This window comes from Neophocaena asiaeorientalis, unplaced genomic scaffold (genome assembly GCF_003031525.2).
Source record: "Neophocaena asiaeorientalis asiaeorientalis breed wild unplaced genomic scaffold, Neophocaena_asiaeorientalis_V1.1 scaffold14, whole genome shotgun sequence".
Taxonomy (NCBI): Eukaryota; Metazoa; Chordata; class Mammalia; order Artiodactyla; family Phocoenidae; genus Neophocaena; species Neophocaena asiaeorientalis.
In genome coordinates, this window is record NW_020175192.1 from 10,996,225 (window position 1) to 11,017,258 (window position 21,034).

Sequence of the window (21,034 nt, forward strand, 5' to 3'; positions counted from 1 at the left end):
CCCCCCCCCCCCTTTTTTTTTTTTTTTTTTTTTTTTGCGGTACACGGGCCTCTTACTGTTGTGGCCTCTTCCATTGCGGAGCACAGGCTCCGGACGCGCAGGCTCAGCGGCCATGGCTCACGGGCCCAGCTGCTCCGCGGCATGTGGGATCTTCCCGGACCGGGGCACGAACCTGTGTCCCCTGCATCAGCCAGCGGACTCTCAACCACTGCACCACCAGGGAAGCCCCAAAATACATTCTTTATATATTATGTAACTTGCTTTTTTCATTGATTATAAAATCAACATTTTCCATGTCATTAAATAAATATTCTTCTGTAACATCCTTTTGAACGACTACATAGTATTCCACTGTACAACTCTACCATAAATTTGTGCAACACATTTTTTAATGTTGGAATATAAATTACTTGGTTTTCTTATTTTTGTACTTTTAAATACTACTTTGATTATTCATGTAGGTACATTTTACACACACCTGTGATTATTTGCTAAGAATTAATTGATTAATTCCTATGTGTCAAATTAGGAGTCAGAGGTATGTGTACAGTTTCACAGCTTTCGATATGAAATGCCCAGTTGTCCTGAGAAAGGTGATACTAATTGACATTCCTTTCCACAGCCTGTGGGGGATGTCTGTTATCTCACATCATCACCAACTCTGTGTATTATATTTTTAAAAAGATATTTGCCAGTCTTAACATGTGATAGTTTCTCATTGTTGGTTCAGTTTTTTATTCTTTTTCATAGTTATTGCTGAGCTTAACATTCTGCGTATATTCATTGACAATATTTAGTGAACTGCCTATTAATATCCTTTGCTAGTTTCTTGGTTTTTCCTTTCTTTGTTTCTAGTTGATTCATAAGCATTATCAATTCATTAAAGTGAATGTTGAGAGCTAGGCTCTTCTGTGTATAATGTTTTATCACTTATTGCTTTCTTTTTTAAATAAACATTTTATTTTGTAATAAATTGAAATTTACAGAAAAATTATGAAGGTAGTACAGAAAGGTCCTGTATACAATTTAGCCAGCTTCCCCTAATGTTAACATTTCATATAACTATAACACCTCTGTTAAAACTAAGAAACTGAAACTAACAGTGTGTATGTCAATTATATCTCAATTTAAAAAATGATAATAAAATAAAATGAAAAGAAACTAACATTGGTACCGTACTATTTAATACAGACTATTCAGCTTTTGCCAGTTTTTCCACTAATGTTTTTTTCTCTTCCAGTATCCAAGTACAGGGTACCACATTACATTTAGTATTGTTTTCAATTTTGAATGGATTATTAGCATATTAAAAAATAAAAGTAATAGAATTGCTGACTGAAATAAAATTTGTGGTTGTTTTCATATTAATTGCACTTTTTCCCCACCTTTTATCACTTAATTAGTTCATGGTTTTTAAAATTTTTATACTCATTTGTTTTCAGTGTACAGAAGTTTTGGAATATTTTACAGTGAAATTTGTTTTTAGTTCATGGTTTTTTGGCAATATGCTTAGAAAAGAATCCTCACTTGGAGGTTAGATATTTGCTTGTATTTCTTTCTACAGTGTTTATATTACTTAAATGTTTACCTTGTTTAGTATTTATTTTGGTTTATAGGTCGAGAGGAATTTAATCTTTTTCAAGTTCACACCATTTATTGAATAATCTGGTTTTGCTTCATTTATTTCAAATGATGCTTTTAATATCATATTATGTTTTTATAGATGCTTGGACTTACCTGGGCTTTTTGTTTTGTGCAGCTTTTTCCCCCTCTCTGCCTTTTTTTGTGGTAGTACCGTTCTTTTAAAAAGTATTTAATATCTGGAAGTGCATGTCACCTTTCCTGTTCCATCATTTTCTATTTCTGACCCAAATTTTTTTCAAAAAATTGTTTCCAAAATTTTATATGTTATTCTTGTTTAGTCTTCCAGGGAAGTTTTTAAACTAAAACTCATTTCTACAAATGGATTTTCTGAAATTTTTATTGGAACTACTATAGTCTTTGAGTTTAATTTAAGGGGGAATTGACATAATTACAATAAGTCATGCCATTCATCTGGGACATGGATTATCTCTCCATTCGAATTTCTTTCCTTAAAAAAGAAGCTAGCTTTACTTTCCTAGTATGAGAGTTTAAAGTGTTTTGGTATATTTTAATTTAACTTCTTTTTGCCTTTTTTTTTCCAGGTTCTTTTTGGAAAAGTGAAGAAAATTCAGCCTTCAGTGGATAAAAACAAAGTTTCTTTGGATCCTTCTCCTAACTTTGACTGCCATATGTCAAGAAGTGTCCCCTCTTTGAAAGATACCATTGAACTACAAGCCTACAGTTCAGCAGTATGTTAACTTTTTGGTTCATTTGACAACTTGAAAGTCACATGCCTCACACTGTATGATATAAGCCTTAAAACAACTGCCCAAAATATTAAATGGAAATCTCTTACTTCATTCACCATAATATGACCTAAATAAATAGATAGTAAAAGCTGTTTTAATATTTGTGATCTCAGAACATTAATAAAGAGGCTTCCAGATTTACAGTTAACTTCGTTCTAAGTACAGTGGCTGCTTTTATTTAGATGTTTCATAGATTAATTCCTAACTTGCAAAACAAACAAGGCTACTTTGAAATGTTATTGATCTTCGCAAAAGGAGAAAAGGCTTATGTATTAGTCATTACATGGTAGACTAATTACTACACAGTAATTTTCTGTCATATGTTACTGAGACACTTAGTAGACCTTTAATCTTTTATAGAAGATTAAATTATGTAATACATACTATATATAATCATATATATGATTAAATGAGGATAAATATTTTAGAAATATGCTCCCACATGTAAGATGTATTAAGCCATTGTTATTTTTCTAATTGACTTTTCCTCCCAAATAAAATATAGTGGTTCCCAGCATATGCAAATCATTGAAGTTTTAATGAAAAAATACTTTTTTATTTAAAAACAGATTGTGTCTGTTTCTGCTGATACTAGAAGCCTATCAAGGAAAAAATATGCTGTGGGGAAAAAAATTCCTCTTCGGGAAAACTAGGGTTGAAGAAGCCAGGGAGAGTGGGGCTGTATGGAAGCTGATTAATAAATAACAACATGCAGTTATCTAGATTTTTTAAAATAGGAGCTTATTCAAGTCTGCAAAAATTAATCAGCATAAAAATGTTCTCTTCCTTCTTTATCTTTTAGGTATACTTCTATGAATATAATAATCTTTCAAAGCCAGTAGATAAACCTAGGCAGTGTCTTCCATATGCAATAGTAACAGTAAAATTTATTGGTCAAAAAGTAGATAAAGGACACCTTATGACATCTTTGAGACTCCTCTCAACAGGATTTCCTAAGAGGGCTGGTAAGATACATATATTTTTCTACTTCAGTAGCATTTGTGCTGGTCTTACAACTTCTGAATATGATTTTCTAGTACATTATGAATATCTAAGCAAAATAGTTGTGCTTTACCTATTTTCGATTTTATATATCTAGAATTACATTGCAGCTATTTTTTTTTTCTTTTTCTTTTTCTTTTTTTTTTGCGGTACGCAGGCCTCTCACTGTTGTGGCCTCTCCCGTTGCGGAGCACAGGCTCCGAACGCGCAGGCTCAGCGGCCATGGCTCACGGGCCCAGCCGCTCCGCAGCATGTGGGATCTTCCCAGACCGGGGCACGAATCCGTGTCCCCTGCATCGGCAGGCGGACTCTCAACCACTGCGTCACCAGGGAAGCCCATTGCAGCTATTTTCGTTATTTCTTTTGCTCAGTGTTATGTTTGTGTGATTCTTCCACGCTGATACGTATAACTGTAGTTTCTTCATTTTCACTCATATATTTGTATACACACATACACACACACACACACACACACCCCATATTATTCAATTTTGTGACTATACACTATTCCTCTGGGGATGTTTTGACATTTTGTAGTTTTCTTCATATTCCAAATATTGCTGTTTTAAACATTCATGTACGTATCTCAGTGCATATGTGCAAGAGTTTTTCTGTAGCGTATACATCTACATCAGGAACGTGCAACTTAATCCAAAGACAATGTCAAACAGTTTTCAAAAGTGGTTGTGTCAGGTTACCTAATTACTCTACATCATTGCCAGTACATTTACTTCTGTTTTTAAAAAAATTTATTTATTTATTTATTATTTTTGGTTGCATTGGGTCTTTGTTGCTGCAGGTGGGCTTTCTCTAGTTGCGGTGAGCGGGGGCTACTCTTCATTGCGGTGCACGGGCTTCTCATTTGCGGTGGCTTCTCTTGTTGCAGAGCATGGGCTCTAGGCGCACAGGCTTCAGTAGTTGTGGCACACGGGCTCAGTAGTTGTGGCTCACGGGCTCTAGAGCGCAGGCTCAGTAGTTGTGGCGCACGGTCTTAGCTGCTCCGCGGCATGTGGGATCTTCCCAGACCAGGGCTCAAACCCGTGTCCCCTGCATTGGCAGGCGGATTCTTAACCACTGTGCCACCGGGAAAGCCCCATATACTTTAAAAAAAATGTTTCTGCCAGACTCACAGACTTCAAAAACAACTGTATGATTACCAAAGGGGAAAGGTAAGGATAAGTTAGGAGTTTGGGATTAACATATACAGACTACTATATATAAAATAGATAATGAACAAGGACCTACTGTATAGCACAGGGAGCTCTACTCGGTATTCTGTGACAACCTATGCGGGAAAAGAATCTGAAAAAGAACGGATATATTTATATGTATAACTGAATCACTTTGCTGTACACCTGAAACTAACACAATATTGTAAATCAACTATACTCTAGTATAAAATAAAAATTAAATTAAAAAAATGTTTCTGCCAGCCTAGTGAGTGTGATATGTTATCATTATCACCTCCAAAAAAGAGACTCTTTACCCATTGAAAGCTCTCATGTCCCTTTTCCCCTAAGCCCCCCACGACCCCTACACAGTCACTAATCTGCTTTCTGTCTCTATAAATGATCCTATCCTGGCCTGGCCATTTCATTAAGTGAAGTCATAAATAGTAGCCTTTCATGACTGGTGACTTTCACTTAACAGTGTTTTCAGGCTTCTTGCATGTTGCAGCATGTATCAGTACCTCGTTCCTTTTTATGGAAAAATATTCTGTTACATGGATACATTACGTTGTGTTTATCCATTCATCAGTTGACCATGTGGGTCACTTCCACCTTTTGGCAATTATGAATAATTATGCTAAGAGCATTCTTGAACAAGTTTTGGTGTAGACATGTGTTTTCTTTGCTCTTAGGTGTATAGCTTGTTCCTGAACCTCGGGGCAAAGTGTTCATCTTTCCCCAGTAAATATGATGTTAGCTGTGGGGGTTTTTTATGTCCTTTACCCTGTTGAGGAAGTTCCCTTCTATTCCTAGTTTGTTGAGTGTTTTTATCTTGAAAAGGGCAATTACTTATCCTTTAGAATCTTTGCTATCTAAAAGGTTTTTTAATATGAATCTTCTTGTGTATTTAGTGGGGTTGGACGTCTTTTTGTGTTTGTTGACAGTTTTTACTTAACCTGTGATTTTCTTGTTTAAGTACTTTGCCCAACTATCTATTGCATAGTCTTTTTATTAATCTTTTGAAGATATCTGTATATTCTTTATGTATTCCAATATATGTGTAATTATGTACTAAGTTTGTCTCATTCAGAATATGCTTTTCACCAGTTTATTTTTCTAAGTTTTACCATGGGTTTGACCTATTAAAATATTTAATGTGTATGTAATTGACATCATTTCTCATTTTTGGTTTTCTGACTTCCATCCATGCTTAAAAAGTACTTTCCTAGGGCTTCCCTGGTGGCGCAGTGGTTGAGGGTTCGCCTGCCGATGCAGGGGACACGGGTTCGTGCCCGGTCCGGGAAGATCCCACATGCCGCGGAGCGGCTGGGCCCGTGAGCCATGGCCGCTGAGCCTGTGTGTCTGGAGCCTGTGCTCCGCAGCAGGAGAGGCCACAACAGTGAGAGGCCTGCGTACCGCAAAAAGAAAAAAAAAAAGTACTTTCCTATCCCCAGGATTATAAAACTATCCCTCCATGTTTTCTTCCAGTATTTTTATGGCTTTATTTTTTAATGAATTTTGTTTTATTTCAGTATAAGGAGGTATAGGGATCCACCTTTCCTTTTTTTCTGTCCACTCCAGCTTAAGCACTACATCTCTATATTTTCTTTTTTCTTTTTTAATTTTATTTGTTTATTTTTGGCTGCCTTGAGTCTTTGTTGCTGCACGCGGGCTTTCTCTAGTTGAGGCGATCGGGGGCTACTCTTCATTGCGGTGCACGGGCTTCTCACTGCGGTGGCTTCACTTGCTGCGGAGCACGGGCTCTAGGCACGCCGGCTTCCGTAGTTGTGGCACGTGGGCTCAGTAGTTGTGGCTCCGGGCTCTAGAGCGCAGGCTCAGTAGTTGTGGCGCATGGGCTTAGTTGCTCCGCAGCATGTGGGATCTTCCCGGACCAGGGCTCGAACCCGTGTACCTTGCATTGGCAGGCAGATAGATTCCCAACCACTGCACCACCAGGGAAGTCCCACATCTGTATTTTCGAACATATTTCCACTATAGCTTACTCTAATTAAAAGGATAATCACAATAGTTATATAATTTAGAAATCTTCAGCAGAGCTATTTTTTAACATTCTGTGAAAAAGAACTTCATGGTACATTCCCAGTGATATGATTATAACTTCATATATTGTTCATGAGCAACTTCTCATTAATAATCTGTTTTAACAATGGTATTTTCATGGTATTAGTTAGCTATGAATGCTTTGTGAACATTTTACCTGCTAAATATGTGTTTTTATAAGTTCCTTTGTTATTACATTGAAGTGCTTCATGAAATTTTAGGAATAAATCTCTATAAATTATAAAAAGAAAATTTGCTTCTATTTTCCAGGTTTTTGTTTATATTTATTATTTGCCAGAATATTTATTTCATAATGGAGCAGGGGTAGTGGTTTGCTTTGGCTCCTGGGAAGGATTTTGTGCAGCCTTTTTGATCTGTTCCCCCTCCTGTTTCTTTACCTTATTCCTCTTTCCTTTCCAGTTTTGTTCTCCTGTGGTAGAGGGAAAAGAAGCAAGGTAACAGTAGGTGGAGGGAGACAATTTTACCTAATAATGTATAGATTCTATTATTAAATATCTAATAATATCTAATTAATATAAGAATTACCTAGTCTGTGAGCAACATGGTTTTATTCCTAGTTAATTTTTCTATTTCTTAGTATTTGTCAAAATTCAAATTTTTTATGGCAAATACTTATAATGGGTCTATAGGGCAGAATTTCATGCTATGTCATTTATACTTTATCGGTCGGTTACTCTTCCTCTTCTCTTCTTGCTTTTTCTGCTGAGAACATACTTTAATCATCATTAGGTTATTTGATGGACTTTCAGTTAAAACCGCTTATGACATAGTTTACTTGCATTAATAGAGTTGCCTGAAGAAACACTTTTTGTTCCTGTTTTTCCTTATTTTCTTATTATTTCCACAGAAAGAACATGGTCTCTGAATAACTGTACAGTGGCCAAAAGAATTGGAAAAGGAAAAGATGCTACTGTCATCTTTGAGCATTTCAGGAAACCTATAGATCCATTTGTTCAGGAAAACTGTTCATGCAGTGCACTAACTTCAGAGATAAATCCTTACAACTCAGATATTTCTAACTCCCATGGAAATGTGCAAAATGAAAACATTTCTGTACTTGAAGCATACAGTGGACAGATGGAGCACAATTCAGCAGAATGTAGAGACACTTCTCAAGTACATGCATATGATTCAGGTCCTTCATTTATTCCCAGTGATACCAGAGAAAGTGTTAATAATGATGACCTCTTAAATTTGACACATCTTAAAGATGTTTTAAGTGGTTTTGCTCCTGCTTTTCCCCTTCATAACAATATTGGCTCAAGCACAGTTATTACTTCAAAACACATCAAAGACCCAAGACTGATGAAGAGAAAAGAAAGCATGGGAAAACATAATACTATTACAGGTTTAAATGAGATCTTGCCATTGGAGAAGAGTTTAGATTTTGCTAATTCAGAAATAAACCTATCATCTATGCCAACTAATCCTGCCTCGTCATCTGAAGTCATGCCTGGTGATCAGACTGTTCTTACTAATTATTTGGATGCCCCTTGCTTCAAAATTTCTTTGAATGAGTCACAAACCCAGGCTCACAACATGGGCTCTAAGACCTATGACTGTACAGCGCCCAGTAAAATCACCATGACAGAACAGCGTGAGAGCCACGACAATTCTTCCTTCCCAATGTGTGTGTCAAATGTAGTCTCAGAAGTTGAAATCCAAGAACACAGTGGAGAAAAAGCTCAGAGATCCCAGCAGAGAAGCAACATTCCACTTTTAATTGAACAAAATAGTGAGCCTCGTGACTCTTACGAATCAGTGAATACTTGTACAAAAGTATATAACAGTGACGTCTCTCCAGAACCACAGTCTTCTAATTTTAAAACTGTATATCAGACTGGTCACCAAATGCCTACGCTTTTTCCGCTCGAAAGCAAAGAAAGCATATGTGAGAACATTCAAGATATTGGAAAGATGAGAAACTTCACTGGGCCAGAAGACAATTCCAAACGTGAAGAAAAGCAAAATGTATGGAAAAATGATCATTCTTCTACTAATAAAACAAAAATCAGTCCAGTAGATAGTTACATTTCTTTGCATCAAGACGACAAAGAGAATGAGAATCTTGATTATTTGGTGGAAAATTGTGATCAAATATTAATTACTCAAGGGTTAGAAAAGCCAAAATCTTTCTCATCTACCACAGAGGAGAAGTATGAGCTAGGTCACCTAGTATTGGAAATACAAAATCATCTTACTCCAAGACCGGAGAACCTTTCACAAAAGCATCCTCAGCACTCTTTAGAGTACAAAGATAACGTTCATACAAGTTTTACCATTTCTCAAAAACGAATGGAACTGAAATTGGAAGAACCAGATCAAAACTGTGTTAGCGTTATGACTGATGCTTTGCAGGAAGCAAAAGACCTTCCCCAGGCCAAACAACTGCCGGCTGTTACTTCATCTCATGACATTAAAACAGCTCATAATGCAAATTGCAGCATAGCTAGAGAACATATATGTGTTAAAAGGAGAAATGGAAATGATCCAGTGTCCTTAGCGAACAGTGAAAGAGACTGCAAAGAAAATTCTCAAGTTAACAGTAAAGGTCAAGATCACACTCAGTTCTGTAATTCACAGTTGAACAGTGATGTGCACCTGAATGTTGATTGCAGAGAGCAGAGAGATAATGATAAAGAAAACCAGAATGAGGCTGAAGTGGAAGACATTGCTTTGTCTACAGAAAACAACATAGGGAATATACATGGAGATGAGAAGCAGAGTTTTCATGCAAACAAAAATTTTACCACTGTAGATGAAAGGAGGGAGAATAAAGATTACAATAGCATCGAAATTCTGAGTTCTGAAGAATTTTCTACTACATTTAATTTGACTTGGGGAAAAAAACATGTGTCCACAGAATCTACATTATTAGAAAATGAAGGTACCGTAACTGCCATAGACGAAAAAGATACTGGAAGGACTGTAGAGCATTTGGTTTCCACAACATTTCCCCAGGTTGCAGGTTCTTCAGGGCATGTAGCCTCACGTGCTGTAGTTCAGGTAGCTGATGCTCCAGTGCCGGCGTTAGGCACAAACCTCAAAGATCACCAAAGATACCAGTTTAAAGAAACTTGTTCTTCTGAGGGTCCAGATTTTGGTTTGTTAGTAAAATATAGGGTTTCTGATTGTGAAACAGATATGGATAAAAATCAATTACACAACTCATTTCATCAGTCAGTAAGTGACAACTCAGTTCTTCAAAGCATCAAATTGGATAATAAGATTGAAGTAGGATCAGAACGGAGTGACAGTGCTTTTCTATTTCAACGGGACGCTCATAGCCATGGAAATGTACTCTATGAAGATTTCGGGGCCTCATACGAGGCTCTGAAGTCTCGCATCGGTTGGGAAGGTCTGTTAGGAAGCACTAATGGGGAGACAGAAGTTTTGAAAAGCACCACAAGGAGGGAGAATAGCGATCAGCGTTGCTCTGAAGGAAGTAGTTTTTACTTCTCTACAGCAAAAAACAAAGCAGAGCTCTTCAACCCAATTTTACTTCCTGATCTAGAAATTAGGATTACTAATGTATTTATGCAAGGGTTCAGCTCTGCTGTTGAATCCCTTGCATTGAAAGATAATTCCAGCAAATATAGAACTGAAGCCCTAAAATCAGAAATAAAGGAGGAGGAGGAAGAAGTTCCACGATTTGAAATTCATTCCCAGTGTTCTGGTGAAAATTCACATCATCCATCAGAAGGTGAATTTGGTAATGTAAGGCAAGAATCAGGACTAGTGAGTAAATCTGAAACCTCACTTTCTGAAAAGCAAAACAAGGGACCTTTGCTTACTGAACCTTCTAATGTCACAACAGTAAATAACGAAAGCAGGCGTTCCTTTACAAAGTCAAAAACCGATTGTGATGATACTGGAAGTAAAAAGGACACAGAATCAAGAATTAGCCAAAGAAAGCCACATACACCTTTTAGGGACCGGAGTATACCACATAAAGATTTAAGACATCACGAAATTTGTGGGAATAGGAGGAGGCTAACCAGTCAGGACTTGTCGGAACGTTTTTCTTCATTATCCCAAGGACGAATTGAAACCTTTTCACGGTCAGAAAAACACATTAGGAGTGTCCCGGATATTCTAACTAGTGAAGCATCTTTATGCAAAAGGAGATGTCTTTCCAGAAAACTTGACGGAGCTGTTCGTCACTTAAAAAAAGCTCACAGAAGAGTTCACACGTCTTTGCAGCTTATAGCTAAAGTGGGAGAAAAAAGAAAGGGCCCTTTACCAAAAGCCTATACAGTAATATGCGATAATTTCTGGGAAAGTTGTGACCTTGAAGGTTATAGTTCTGTGTCTGAAAGAAGATATTACTCCACTAAGCAATTTTTGTCAAAAAGAAAATACGACAAGCCTGGAGAGAAAAGGGCTTTGGGATTTGAAGTTGATAAATCATTAACTCATGTATCAAACCACAAGTCTTATAAAAGAAGTGGAGAGAGAGTCACAAAGTGCCTTTCTGAGAAAAATGTGCCCGGTGTCTCCAGGAGTCCCACCACTATTCGCGTGAGAGGATGTTGTGATCGAGAGTATCCTGAATCACAGTTAGCCCTCTGCTCCAGGTCCCAAAGTACAAGTCAGTCAGCTTATAGCACTAGCAGTTTGAGAAATCCCAGATCATCAGAACTTCAGCCCTTTTCTAGAAAAACTGGGTGTCCCTCTTCCCCAGACTGCCCAGATGAGAAACTAACTAAAAGAGAAAATCAAATCGATGCAGAGTTTTTATCTAACGTTAGTAAATACGAAAAGCTTAAGAACCATTCAGCACGTGGTAATATTAAGGGTACAACAAAAGAAAACAATTCTGAAGCTAATGAAGTAATAAGTAAAAGGAATTCAGCATCTTTAACTTGCATAAAAGAAAGCAACGTAAATTTTAGTGTGGACAAAAATTATGATGCAACTTGTATAGCCCACGCAAAGGTGAAAACTGATACAGTTAATTCAGTCTTAGAATCAGGTGTGACGCATGCTTTTAATATTGATATCAACAAACCAAATAACCTTATTTTATCTGGTTATACAAGAAACCTGGAAGTAAATTTTCCTATAGAAAAATGGACAGCTCCTAATGAGAGCTCCAAACCAGGCATTATTACAGGAAACTTCCTTATGGACCCATTAAATCTAACTCTGATAAAAAGCAAAAAGTGTAACATTATTCCTCAATTGTTATCAGCCACTCTAGTGACAGACAGTGAGGGAGAATCTTCACAATCTTACCTGAATAAACAGAGCATTTTTGCTGTAGATTCTTCAGCAGTGTCTACCGTTGTACCACACTGTCAACAAGGATGTGCTGGAAAGGAGCTGCTAAAGACAGAACATTCCTCTTCAAGTAATTTCTTCCGCATAGACGGGAATGGAACAAATGTTATTGAGAATTCTGAGTTGGATTTCACATCAGTAAGTGAAGAAAGTAAGGACAATATGATGAAGAAACTATTTTCCCATGATAGTTTTCTGCTCTTAAAAGATAACATAAAGGGTTCTTCTTCCCCAAAATGTATTGCAAAGAAAGACATTCAGGACAGAAAAATGTGGAAAGATAAACAAGCAGAGAAAGCAAAAGATTCATTTCACAAAACCATGGCTGAAGGATCAAGTGTTAAGACTGAGTACAAAAATCAAAAGAATAAGACATTAGAAGAATCCTCCTACTTAAGTGAGAAAACAGTGAAAGACAGCTTGATCGATTCTCATTTAAGCATTAAAGGTGCTTCTGAGGCAGTCTCTTTGAGTAACACTGCTTCTAATCAGCTTAACAAAAGAAAGAAAGAGGAGGGAAAAGTTAGTCATGACTCTCAGTCTGACTCCACAGTGCACTCAGGAAGAGCCTGTAATTCCAAACCAGGCATTAAAGGAATGAATCATATGCCTCTTCTACATGCCCACTCTGAAACCTCCAACGTCTCTCCTCCTCCGAAGATGCCTACATCATACATGAATGAATTAAAAGAAGAACACTGCTTCACTAATAATTTGGCTCCTATAGCTAAGATAGCTCAAATTTTGAAGAGGGCAGATGAAGCATCATCTTTGCAGATTCTACAGGAAGAAACTAAAGTTTGTCAAAATATTCTCCCTTTATTTGTTGAAGCTTTTGAAAGAAAACAAGAGTGTTCATTTAAACAAATCTTGATTTCAAGAGACCTGTTGGTAGAACAAAACCTGTGGTATAACTGCAGATGCAAATTAAAACCGTGTGCTCTTGACTCCTTGGTAGAACTTCAAATGATGATGGAAACTATTCAGTTCATTGAAAACAAAACACGGCTCTTAGGAGGTGAGCCAACATTCCGAAGCTTGCTTTGGTATGATGAGACATTGTACAGTGAGCTGCTTGGCAGACCACGTGGGTTTCAACAACAATCCAACTTCTATCCTGCTTTTCAAGGCAGGTTAAAATATCATGCATTCTGTGAGTTGCAAAACTATCATGATCAGTTGGTTGAAGTGTTTGAAGAAACCAAAAGGGAAATCAGTTCATACTACATGTTCTTAAAATACAAACGACAGATTAATGAGTGTGAGGCAGTAATGAAACATTGTTCTGATTGCTTTGACTTTTCTCTTTCTGTTCCATTTACCTGTGGAGTTAACTTTGGAGATAGTTTGGGAGACCTAGAATCCTTGAGAAAAAGTACATTAAATCTGATCAATATATATGGGGACTCTCCCCAAAAAGATTCCTGTCCAGGAAAACAAGACCATCTATGGATTATTATAGAAATGATTTCCTCAAAAGTTAATTTTATCAAGAGCAATGAGGCAGTAAGTATTAAAATATCTCTTTATGGTCTGGAACATATCTTTTTTGATGCTGCAAAAAGTCTTGTTTGGAAAGAAAAGAGAGAGTCTTTCGGCAAAAAATACTCAGGAAAGAACAGCAAAGAAATACTACTCAAAATAAATCAACATGCTTTTTCTAAGTTGCAGAAGATATGTGATACGTTGTCTAAAGGTTTAAGCAGTGAACACATTTCCAGTACTGGGCTTGAGAATACTATGATTGCTTCCAGAAAGTCAAATGCTCTAGTAAACAAAGCAACAATTAGCATAGAAAACTCTAGGTTTAACAGTACTTTGCTTTCACATCCAGATATCTGTTGTATTAGTGAAATATTGGATCAAGCTGAATTTGCAGACTTTAAAAAACTACAGGAACTCACTTTGAGATGTACCGATCACTTAGAAATTTTAAAAAAATACTTTCAGTTACTGCAAGAAGATAACATAGATAATATTTTTATCACACAAGAAAATGTTTTGGACATGGTGAAAAACCACAACCATGAGGCAGTAATTTTAAAACCTGCGGCCATTGAAACCTATATTGAAATCGTCATGCTCTCAGAAACAGTTCACTTTCTTAAAAACTCAATGGCAAAGAAACTAGACAAACAGAGGTTTCGAGGTATGCTTTGGTTTGATTTGTCACTTCTTCCTGAACTGGTTCAGTGCCAAGAAGAAATGACTTCTTTCTCATTTCTTAAAGATAATTCAACAGATTGTCTTTGGAAAGTGATAGAGACTGCTATTTCTGAACTTAAGAACGATCTGGATATTATCTACAAATATAATGAAGCTGTTAATTGCTCCTATGCTCTTCATTTGCTCTCAAGAGAACTTGAAGAACTTTCAGAAATAAAAACACTTCTAAAGAAGTCTAAGTATTCTCTTTCCACATACATTGACTTTGTGCCATGTATAGCATCCATAAATTATGGAAGCACTGTGACAGAGTTAGAATACAACTACAATCAGTTTTCCACCCTGCTCAAAAATGTGATGGCTGCCCCTCGGAAGGACTTAGGGAAAATGGCCCATGTTATGAAAGTCATGAAAACTATTGAAGATATGAAGATAATATGTGCTAAAAATGCTAAATTAACCATTTCCTTTATCCTGTGCCAAATGCGACATAACAGAAAGAAGACTTTGCACCTGGAGAGAAAGGAAGAAATGAATATTCATGTAAAACCTAGGAAGAATATCAACAAGTCCAGTACTTGTGTGAAGGTGCCCTCAGTTTCACAGTGCATAATGAAAAACGTTTCAAATTCCTCTAAAAAACGACCTTTCACTGTAGACAAGTGTGAAGACCCTCAGGGACAAGAGGAAAATACTACTGTTTCCAGTTGTAAAAAACAAAAGGTAACAAATGTTTTAAGCGAAACCTGTGTAGGTATTCTTTTTGAGAACAAGGCTACTCTTTAAGTAAACAAGTACGTAGTTTGCAGAATTGTAAAAATTGAGGATGCTTTAAATACTGCCTTGCAAAATGAATTTACTAACTGAACTATTGGATTAAACAATCCATGTTATCTATAAAATGATGTGAATGATTTGTATATGTGAGAGAGAGCCTTGCAAATGTCTACTTATAAACTTACAAATTAATTGTTTTATTTAGAAAACACTTCTTGGAAGAGTGTGAATTTTAATAACGGCTAAAGGAAAAGTACATATTATGAATGTGAGTTAAGCAAGTGACCAAGTATTTATTGAGTAGCTTCTATATAATGAGGCTATACTTAATGTTGTGGATATCAAAACTTGACAGTGGAGTCTGTGTTCTTGACCATTATCATCCACACAGAGAAATAGTACAGATATTTTAAAATAGACGATTATGAAGGAGTTAGTCCTGCATAAGTACATTTTATTTAACAAATTTTATATAGCATTTATTAAATACTTGGCAGCATTCTAATGAATGTACAAACATTAACTTTTTCTGTTCTTCACAGAATGCTTATGATGTAGGCACTGTTATTATCTTATTAAAAAGTACAGAAACTGAGGCATAGAAAGGTTAACTAACTTTCCCAAGGTCACAAAGTTAGTAAACGGAAGCGCCTACATATAAAACAAGGCAGTCTAGCTCCAGAGCCCATATTAATAATTGCCCCTACTCCACCCTCAGAGACTACTCAAAATTTTTTGAGAATTTCTCATTTCAGAAGCGAAGAAAGAGAGACCTATACGCAAAATGAAAAGCAGGGTTCTTTCTCAGCTTACTCTAATTGTATTCGTTAGTTAAACTTTAGTTCTAGAGACTAGGAAACAAATCATTTATTGCACTGTGTTTGTGGGAAAATGCTTAATTAACAACCAGTTTATAAACATACTTCCAAAACACAAGAACAACACAAGTTGTGTACTCCACATCAACGGTAAAATGAGGGTATTACTAAAAAGGTGTTGTAAGTATAGAGAAGAAAAGCAAAATTTTTAAAAAACAGATTTATTCATTGATTTCATAGAAGGACACAGATCAAAGCTTTGCCTTAAAGGAAAAACTGTTATCAGATGAAGGTAAAAAAATGAAGAGGGTATCCAAGCTATGGAAAATAATGTGACCAGAGACACAATGCTTATTGACATTATTTGAGAAATGAGTTTAACATTAAGTCTGGAACAAACATTTTAACTTAGTGGACAGAAGTAAGCTAAAGATGGAGAAGCATATCGTTTCAGATAACAGAATGTTCTAAATATAGGCCTGAAGAGTTTGAACTTCGTTCTGTACGTATTGAAGGGGAGTGTCCTGTAAACTGTTTTTTCAGTGATTTTAAGGAGTAGAGATTTTGAGCATAGTTAGAAGTAGGAAGTCATCTGGGTCTTAGAAAAAGATGCTGTTTTACAGAATAGGAAAGGAAAATCCATACTTGACAGACATTACTTAACAGTGGCACTGAGTGGACTGGTTGATTAAAAAGGGCATAAAATAGGAAGCAGTTATAAATAGACGTGTTGTAAGATGTGGGTAGAAAGAATGTTGCAGATTGCTTTTTTAAAAAGTTTCTCCAAACATTTATGAAATATGGGAAGTCCAGCAGAGTCACTGAGTTTTGAAGGAGAGGATCATTAATGAATATAGTTTCAGACAGTGCATTTTAGATGATGACAGAACAAGCAATTGCAAATGTCTGATAATTAAAATAATAAATATTGTACTTTAAACCATCAACAATGTACGTTTTCTCTGTGTTTTTTAAACATAGGTTAACATGAAAGATGTCACAAAAATCAACAGAGAAAAGGCAACATTCAAGCATCCAAGGTAGGAGTTGCCATCAGCCCTGTCTGAAGAAAAACTAAACAAAATTGAGCACATATTAAGGAACAAGACTAAAACCTTTATTTATTACCTCTGTTGGGTTATACATGTAACTTAGGGGAGAAGAGTTAGCTAAGGAGGGAGAAGAAGGTTCAGATTATGCAGTGTCTTAGGTAAGGCCTAAGGAGTTTGAATTTCATTCTGTAAGGATTGAAAGGTAATATCCTGTGAAATGCGTTTTCACAGTGATTTAAAGGGTAAGGAGATTCTAAGTACAGTTAAAAGTAGTAAGTCAGCCAGGGCTTAGAAAAGAGTGACACTTTACAGAATAAGCAGGTAAAAGTCGTATTTGACAGACATTATTTAATGAATTGATGGGGCTTAGTGACTGGCTTATTACTAAAAAGGACATAGAATGGGGCAAATGATTAGATTTTTTTTTAAACTTGCGGATTTTATAGACCTGTCGAATTTCAAGACTGGCTAACAAGATAAAAATTGACAAGTTTTATTCCTAAGTGGGAGCTTAGTCAAACACACTCACATATTATAAGTATACTACTGTTTCATGAAAGGATGTATTAACACCACAATATATAGAAAGAACATGATTTCAGAATAAAGGCTAGTTCTTTAAATTCTTTCTGAATTAGTTATTTTTATTAAAAACCCACTACATTATTTATGTTTTTCTCATTTTGACGTGAAGTGGCACCACTGGACTTGTTGACCATCTCTTGTTTCATTCAACTCTGTAAGATTTTCAATTTATGACAAGCTTCATTTTTTACCATCTTTTTTTCCATCATATGAAGGAAAATGAATAATATGAACTAAAAGAAGATAAGCATTCTCATTTCTGTCTTATTTGGTTTTGCTTCTCTAACATCTTTAGGGCTTCCCTGGTGGCGGCACAGTGGTTAAGAATCCACCTGCCAATGCAGGGGACACAGGTTCCAGCCCTGGTCCGGGAAGATCCCACATGCCGCAGGGCAACGAAGCCCGCGCGCCACAGCTACTGAGCCTGCGCTCTAGAGCCTGCGAGCCACAACTACTGAATCCCGTGCACCTAGAGCCCACGCTCTGCAACAAGAGAAGCCACCACAGTGAGAAGCCCGCGTACCACAACGAAGAGTAGCCCCCATTCACCACAACTAGAGAAAGCCCGTGCATAGCAACGAAGACCCAACCCAGCCAAAAATAAATAAATTAATTATTTTAAAAATTAAATATGATCTTTAATTTACTACATTTCTAGAATCTTTTTCCTGGCACAGATGACTCTTTAAATAATTGTGTAGTGGCATAAGGATGAATAGGCTATCAGAGGCATAACATAAACCAGTTCTGTAATCATCTTAGTTTTGTAACTAAGATGATTTGTTTTACTTAATTTACAAAACTAAGTTTTGTAAGTGCAGGTAGTATTTGCTGCTCAAAGAATCAAACTGTGCCTCAATTAGCAGGAAAATGAATTCTAATATAAGGTGCCATGGTCGTGGAAGAACATCCTCTAAGAGAATGGGTAAAAGGATAGATCACACAGGCAGCTGTCAATCTGTAAGGTTGAGACATCACTGAAACATCATTGGAAATGTGATAAAGTCAAAATTGTCCTTTCTGGAAACTGTCAAAGTATTCTGTTGGGTTGGATGATGATGTAGGTTGTCATTCAAGTGCCTTTTAAGGAGGCTGGGTTAAGTAAAATAGGGGCTTTTAGTTTCGTGAGTGGGATACACAAATTCTAGGCCAAAGGTTAATTTCTCTTGACTGTGGAGGAGTGGTTACTTCTTTCTTTCAACATGTTCTTTTCCACTTGTAATTTGAAGAATTTGATGAGACACCAAAAAAATATAATTGCCCTGGAGACCTGCATTAACTCTCTGGCTCTAGACCTTCAATAGTGAATGCTTCCTTCACCCTGATTGAGACTGTCTAAATTTAGATAGGAATGCCAAGGATATTCACTTGGCAAGAAATTTTTGAAGTCTGCTTTTCCTACTCTCGACCTTGAACAGACAAAATATCTCAATACTTTGTGACAAGATAGTCTTTTGGGGGTAGGGGTCACAGCTAGTGGCTTCACCAGCTATATATGGCCATTTGCAAGTAAAGAAGATTGTCAATAGGTTGGAGGTATATGAATTAGAAACTACTGCAAAAAAATTGAAATCAGGAAGTGTCCAAAGCATAACATGATTTATTACAATATTGGCAGCACTCGGTATTTTCAGATGTATTGGAAATATATTTGAAATGTGGAATATATCACCTTCAGCAAGAAAAGTATCTAAATTCAAACCAAGGGAGGAAAACTGGAGAAATATGTTTCTTGTATAATGCCAATACGAAGAGGAAAATGTGAATCTTAAGAATTCTTTTCCTAAATAAAATTTTCAAATCTATATTTATATTGAAAATTTGTGACTCTGTATATTTAGAGTTGTTTGTATGTGTGTTACACTTAATAGGACTATGAGATCTCATCCCGAAAGTGAAAATGAAATAGGACCAAGTTCATCTGACAATCTGAAAAGAAACCATGTCTCTCCAAAAAAAGTTGAAATTCAGCTATCACTGCCTGGCTCACTTTTACCTTTAAAGAACCTAAAAGACACGTGTATGTCAAAGTTAGAGGGCAAAATAGATTTAACTAATATTTCATCTGCTACTTCAGAAGATTTTAGTGGACAACAGGGAAGCTTAAATAACATGAAGGAAAGAAATGTAAATTTTAGTGTTGCTGAAACAAAAAGTGATAAGATTGTTCTCCTTTGGCAATTTCTGACCAAAAACGTGTAGATGGTACACTTTCAAAAGACCAGGAGACAACTTCTCAGAAATTTCTTAAGAATTCCTCAGATCCTGCAGAGAAATCTTGTCTCTCAGACATAAAACCAGAAACTGATGCTTCTCTTCTGCCTAATGCATCAGTGCTCTCAAAGCCTATTTTCTAATTTGTGAGGGATATCAATACCAATTTAGAAATGCATGACACTGACTTTGAACCTCAAGATAATGAAATATTAAATTCATCCATTAAAAATTCTAAATGCACCAGTTCTCCAGAACCCATACATGTCCAGAACAAAATTCCTGTTCTGCAAATAAAACACAACCTGCAAAAACTGAGTCAAAAGAAAAACATAGGAAGGATACATTGAATTCCAGTACTACACCTGTTGAAGCATCTGAGAACATGACCCTTAACGTGAATCAAACAGTAGAACACTCTTTTTCTGAACAATAGAATTCAAAAGTTTTAACTCAGAATGCTGCCACATATTGGAATGAAATTCCACAGTCTGCATGTACCCCAGTATATAATTCTTCTGAGCAGTCATTTGGAACTTCACATCCTTACTCTGCTTCGTGTGTTTATCATTACAGCAGCAGCAATGGCAGTTCCATTACCCCGACATACCAGGGAATAACATCCTATGAAGTACAGCCACCTCCTTTTGGGATGCTGACTGCAGTTACAAGTACTGTTCAAAATACGCATTCTAATCTTTTGTACTCTCCATATTTTGATTACTTTGCTGGGGAACGACAAGCAAATGACTTTGTGCCAGTGAGTGGACATTTTCAATCTCAAATGCCTGTTTACAATTTTCAGCAGCCAGTTTTTTCACAGTATGTTTACTATCAACCGGTCACTGCATACCCTTGCTCTCCTGATTTGAAGGTGCTTCCAGAAGTTCCTTGGACTTAACGGTGAGTTTCACAAGTTTAGTACTTGCTTTGTAGAGTTTTCACTTTTATCTTTGTACATTTATGTAAGTGGAATTTACAGCAGGTGGTGATAGATGGCACATTTTTCTGTGTAGACTTGTAGAATTGTTTAAAATCAGGCAGAGTTGAATTACATTGTCAGTGGAAAACTAGTTGTCAAAGACTGAGAAAGAAAGAATTGGTAATATCACTGAATATGTCCTTCAATAAAACGCAACTTCAAGGAATAATAGTTAAGTAAATTATAGTTATTGAAATATGCAACCATTGAAGGGTTTATAAAAGTTTTTAATGACAATTTTAAAAACTATATTGTATAAATTTACTTACATAAATAAAGAAATGCATAGAGATACGGAAATAAAGTACACTAACATTTTAACTTGTCTCCCTGTGAGTGATAAAATTTGGAGTTTGTGGAGAGTGTTCATTATTTTCTAGATTTCCTATTGTGAACACACATTTTTTGATAAATGAAGGAAAAAAATAGAGTAAATAGGTGGAAAAAGGAACTTCAATCAGATAATACAGTATCTAATAACAGTATTCTAATATAGTATCGTGGCATAAGT

General features: G+C 36.3%; 1 protein-coding gene across 1 annotated transcript in view; it reads left to right on the forward strand.

The window, feature by feature from the left end:
* Positions 1-20,442, forward strand: part of TEX15 (testis expressed 15, meiosis and synapsis associated) — a 40,143-nt gene extending 19,701 nt beyond the window's left edge. Inside the window, 7 exon segments of the mRNA XM_024764990.1 lie at positions 2,187-2,333; positions 3,196-3,358; positions 7,494-14,818; positions 16,672-16,730; positions 19,199-19,485; positions 19,488-19,829; positions 19,832-20,442. Of these exon segments, the coding sequence (XP_024620758.1) occupies positions 2,187-2,333; positions 3,196-3,358; positions 7,494-14,818; positions 16,672-16,730; positions 19,199-19,485; positions 19,488-19,829; positions 19,832-20,442 (8,934 nt within the window).
* The last annotated feature ends 592 nt before the right edge of the window (positions 20,443-21,034 follow it).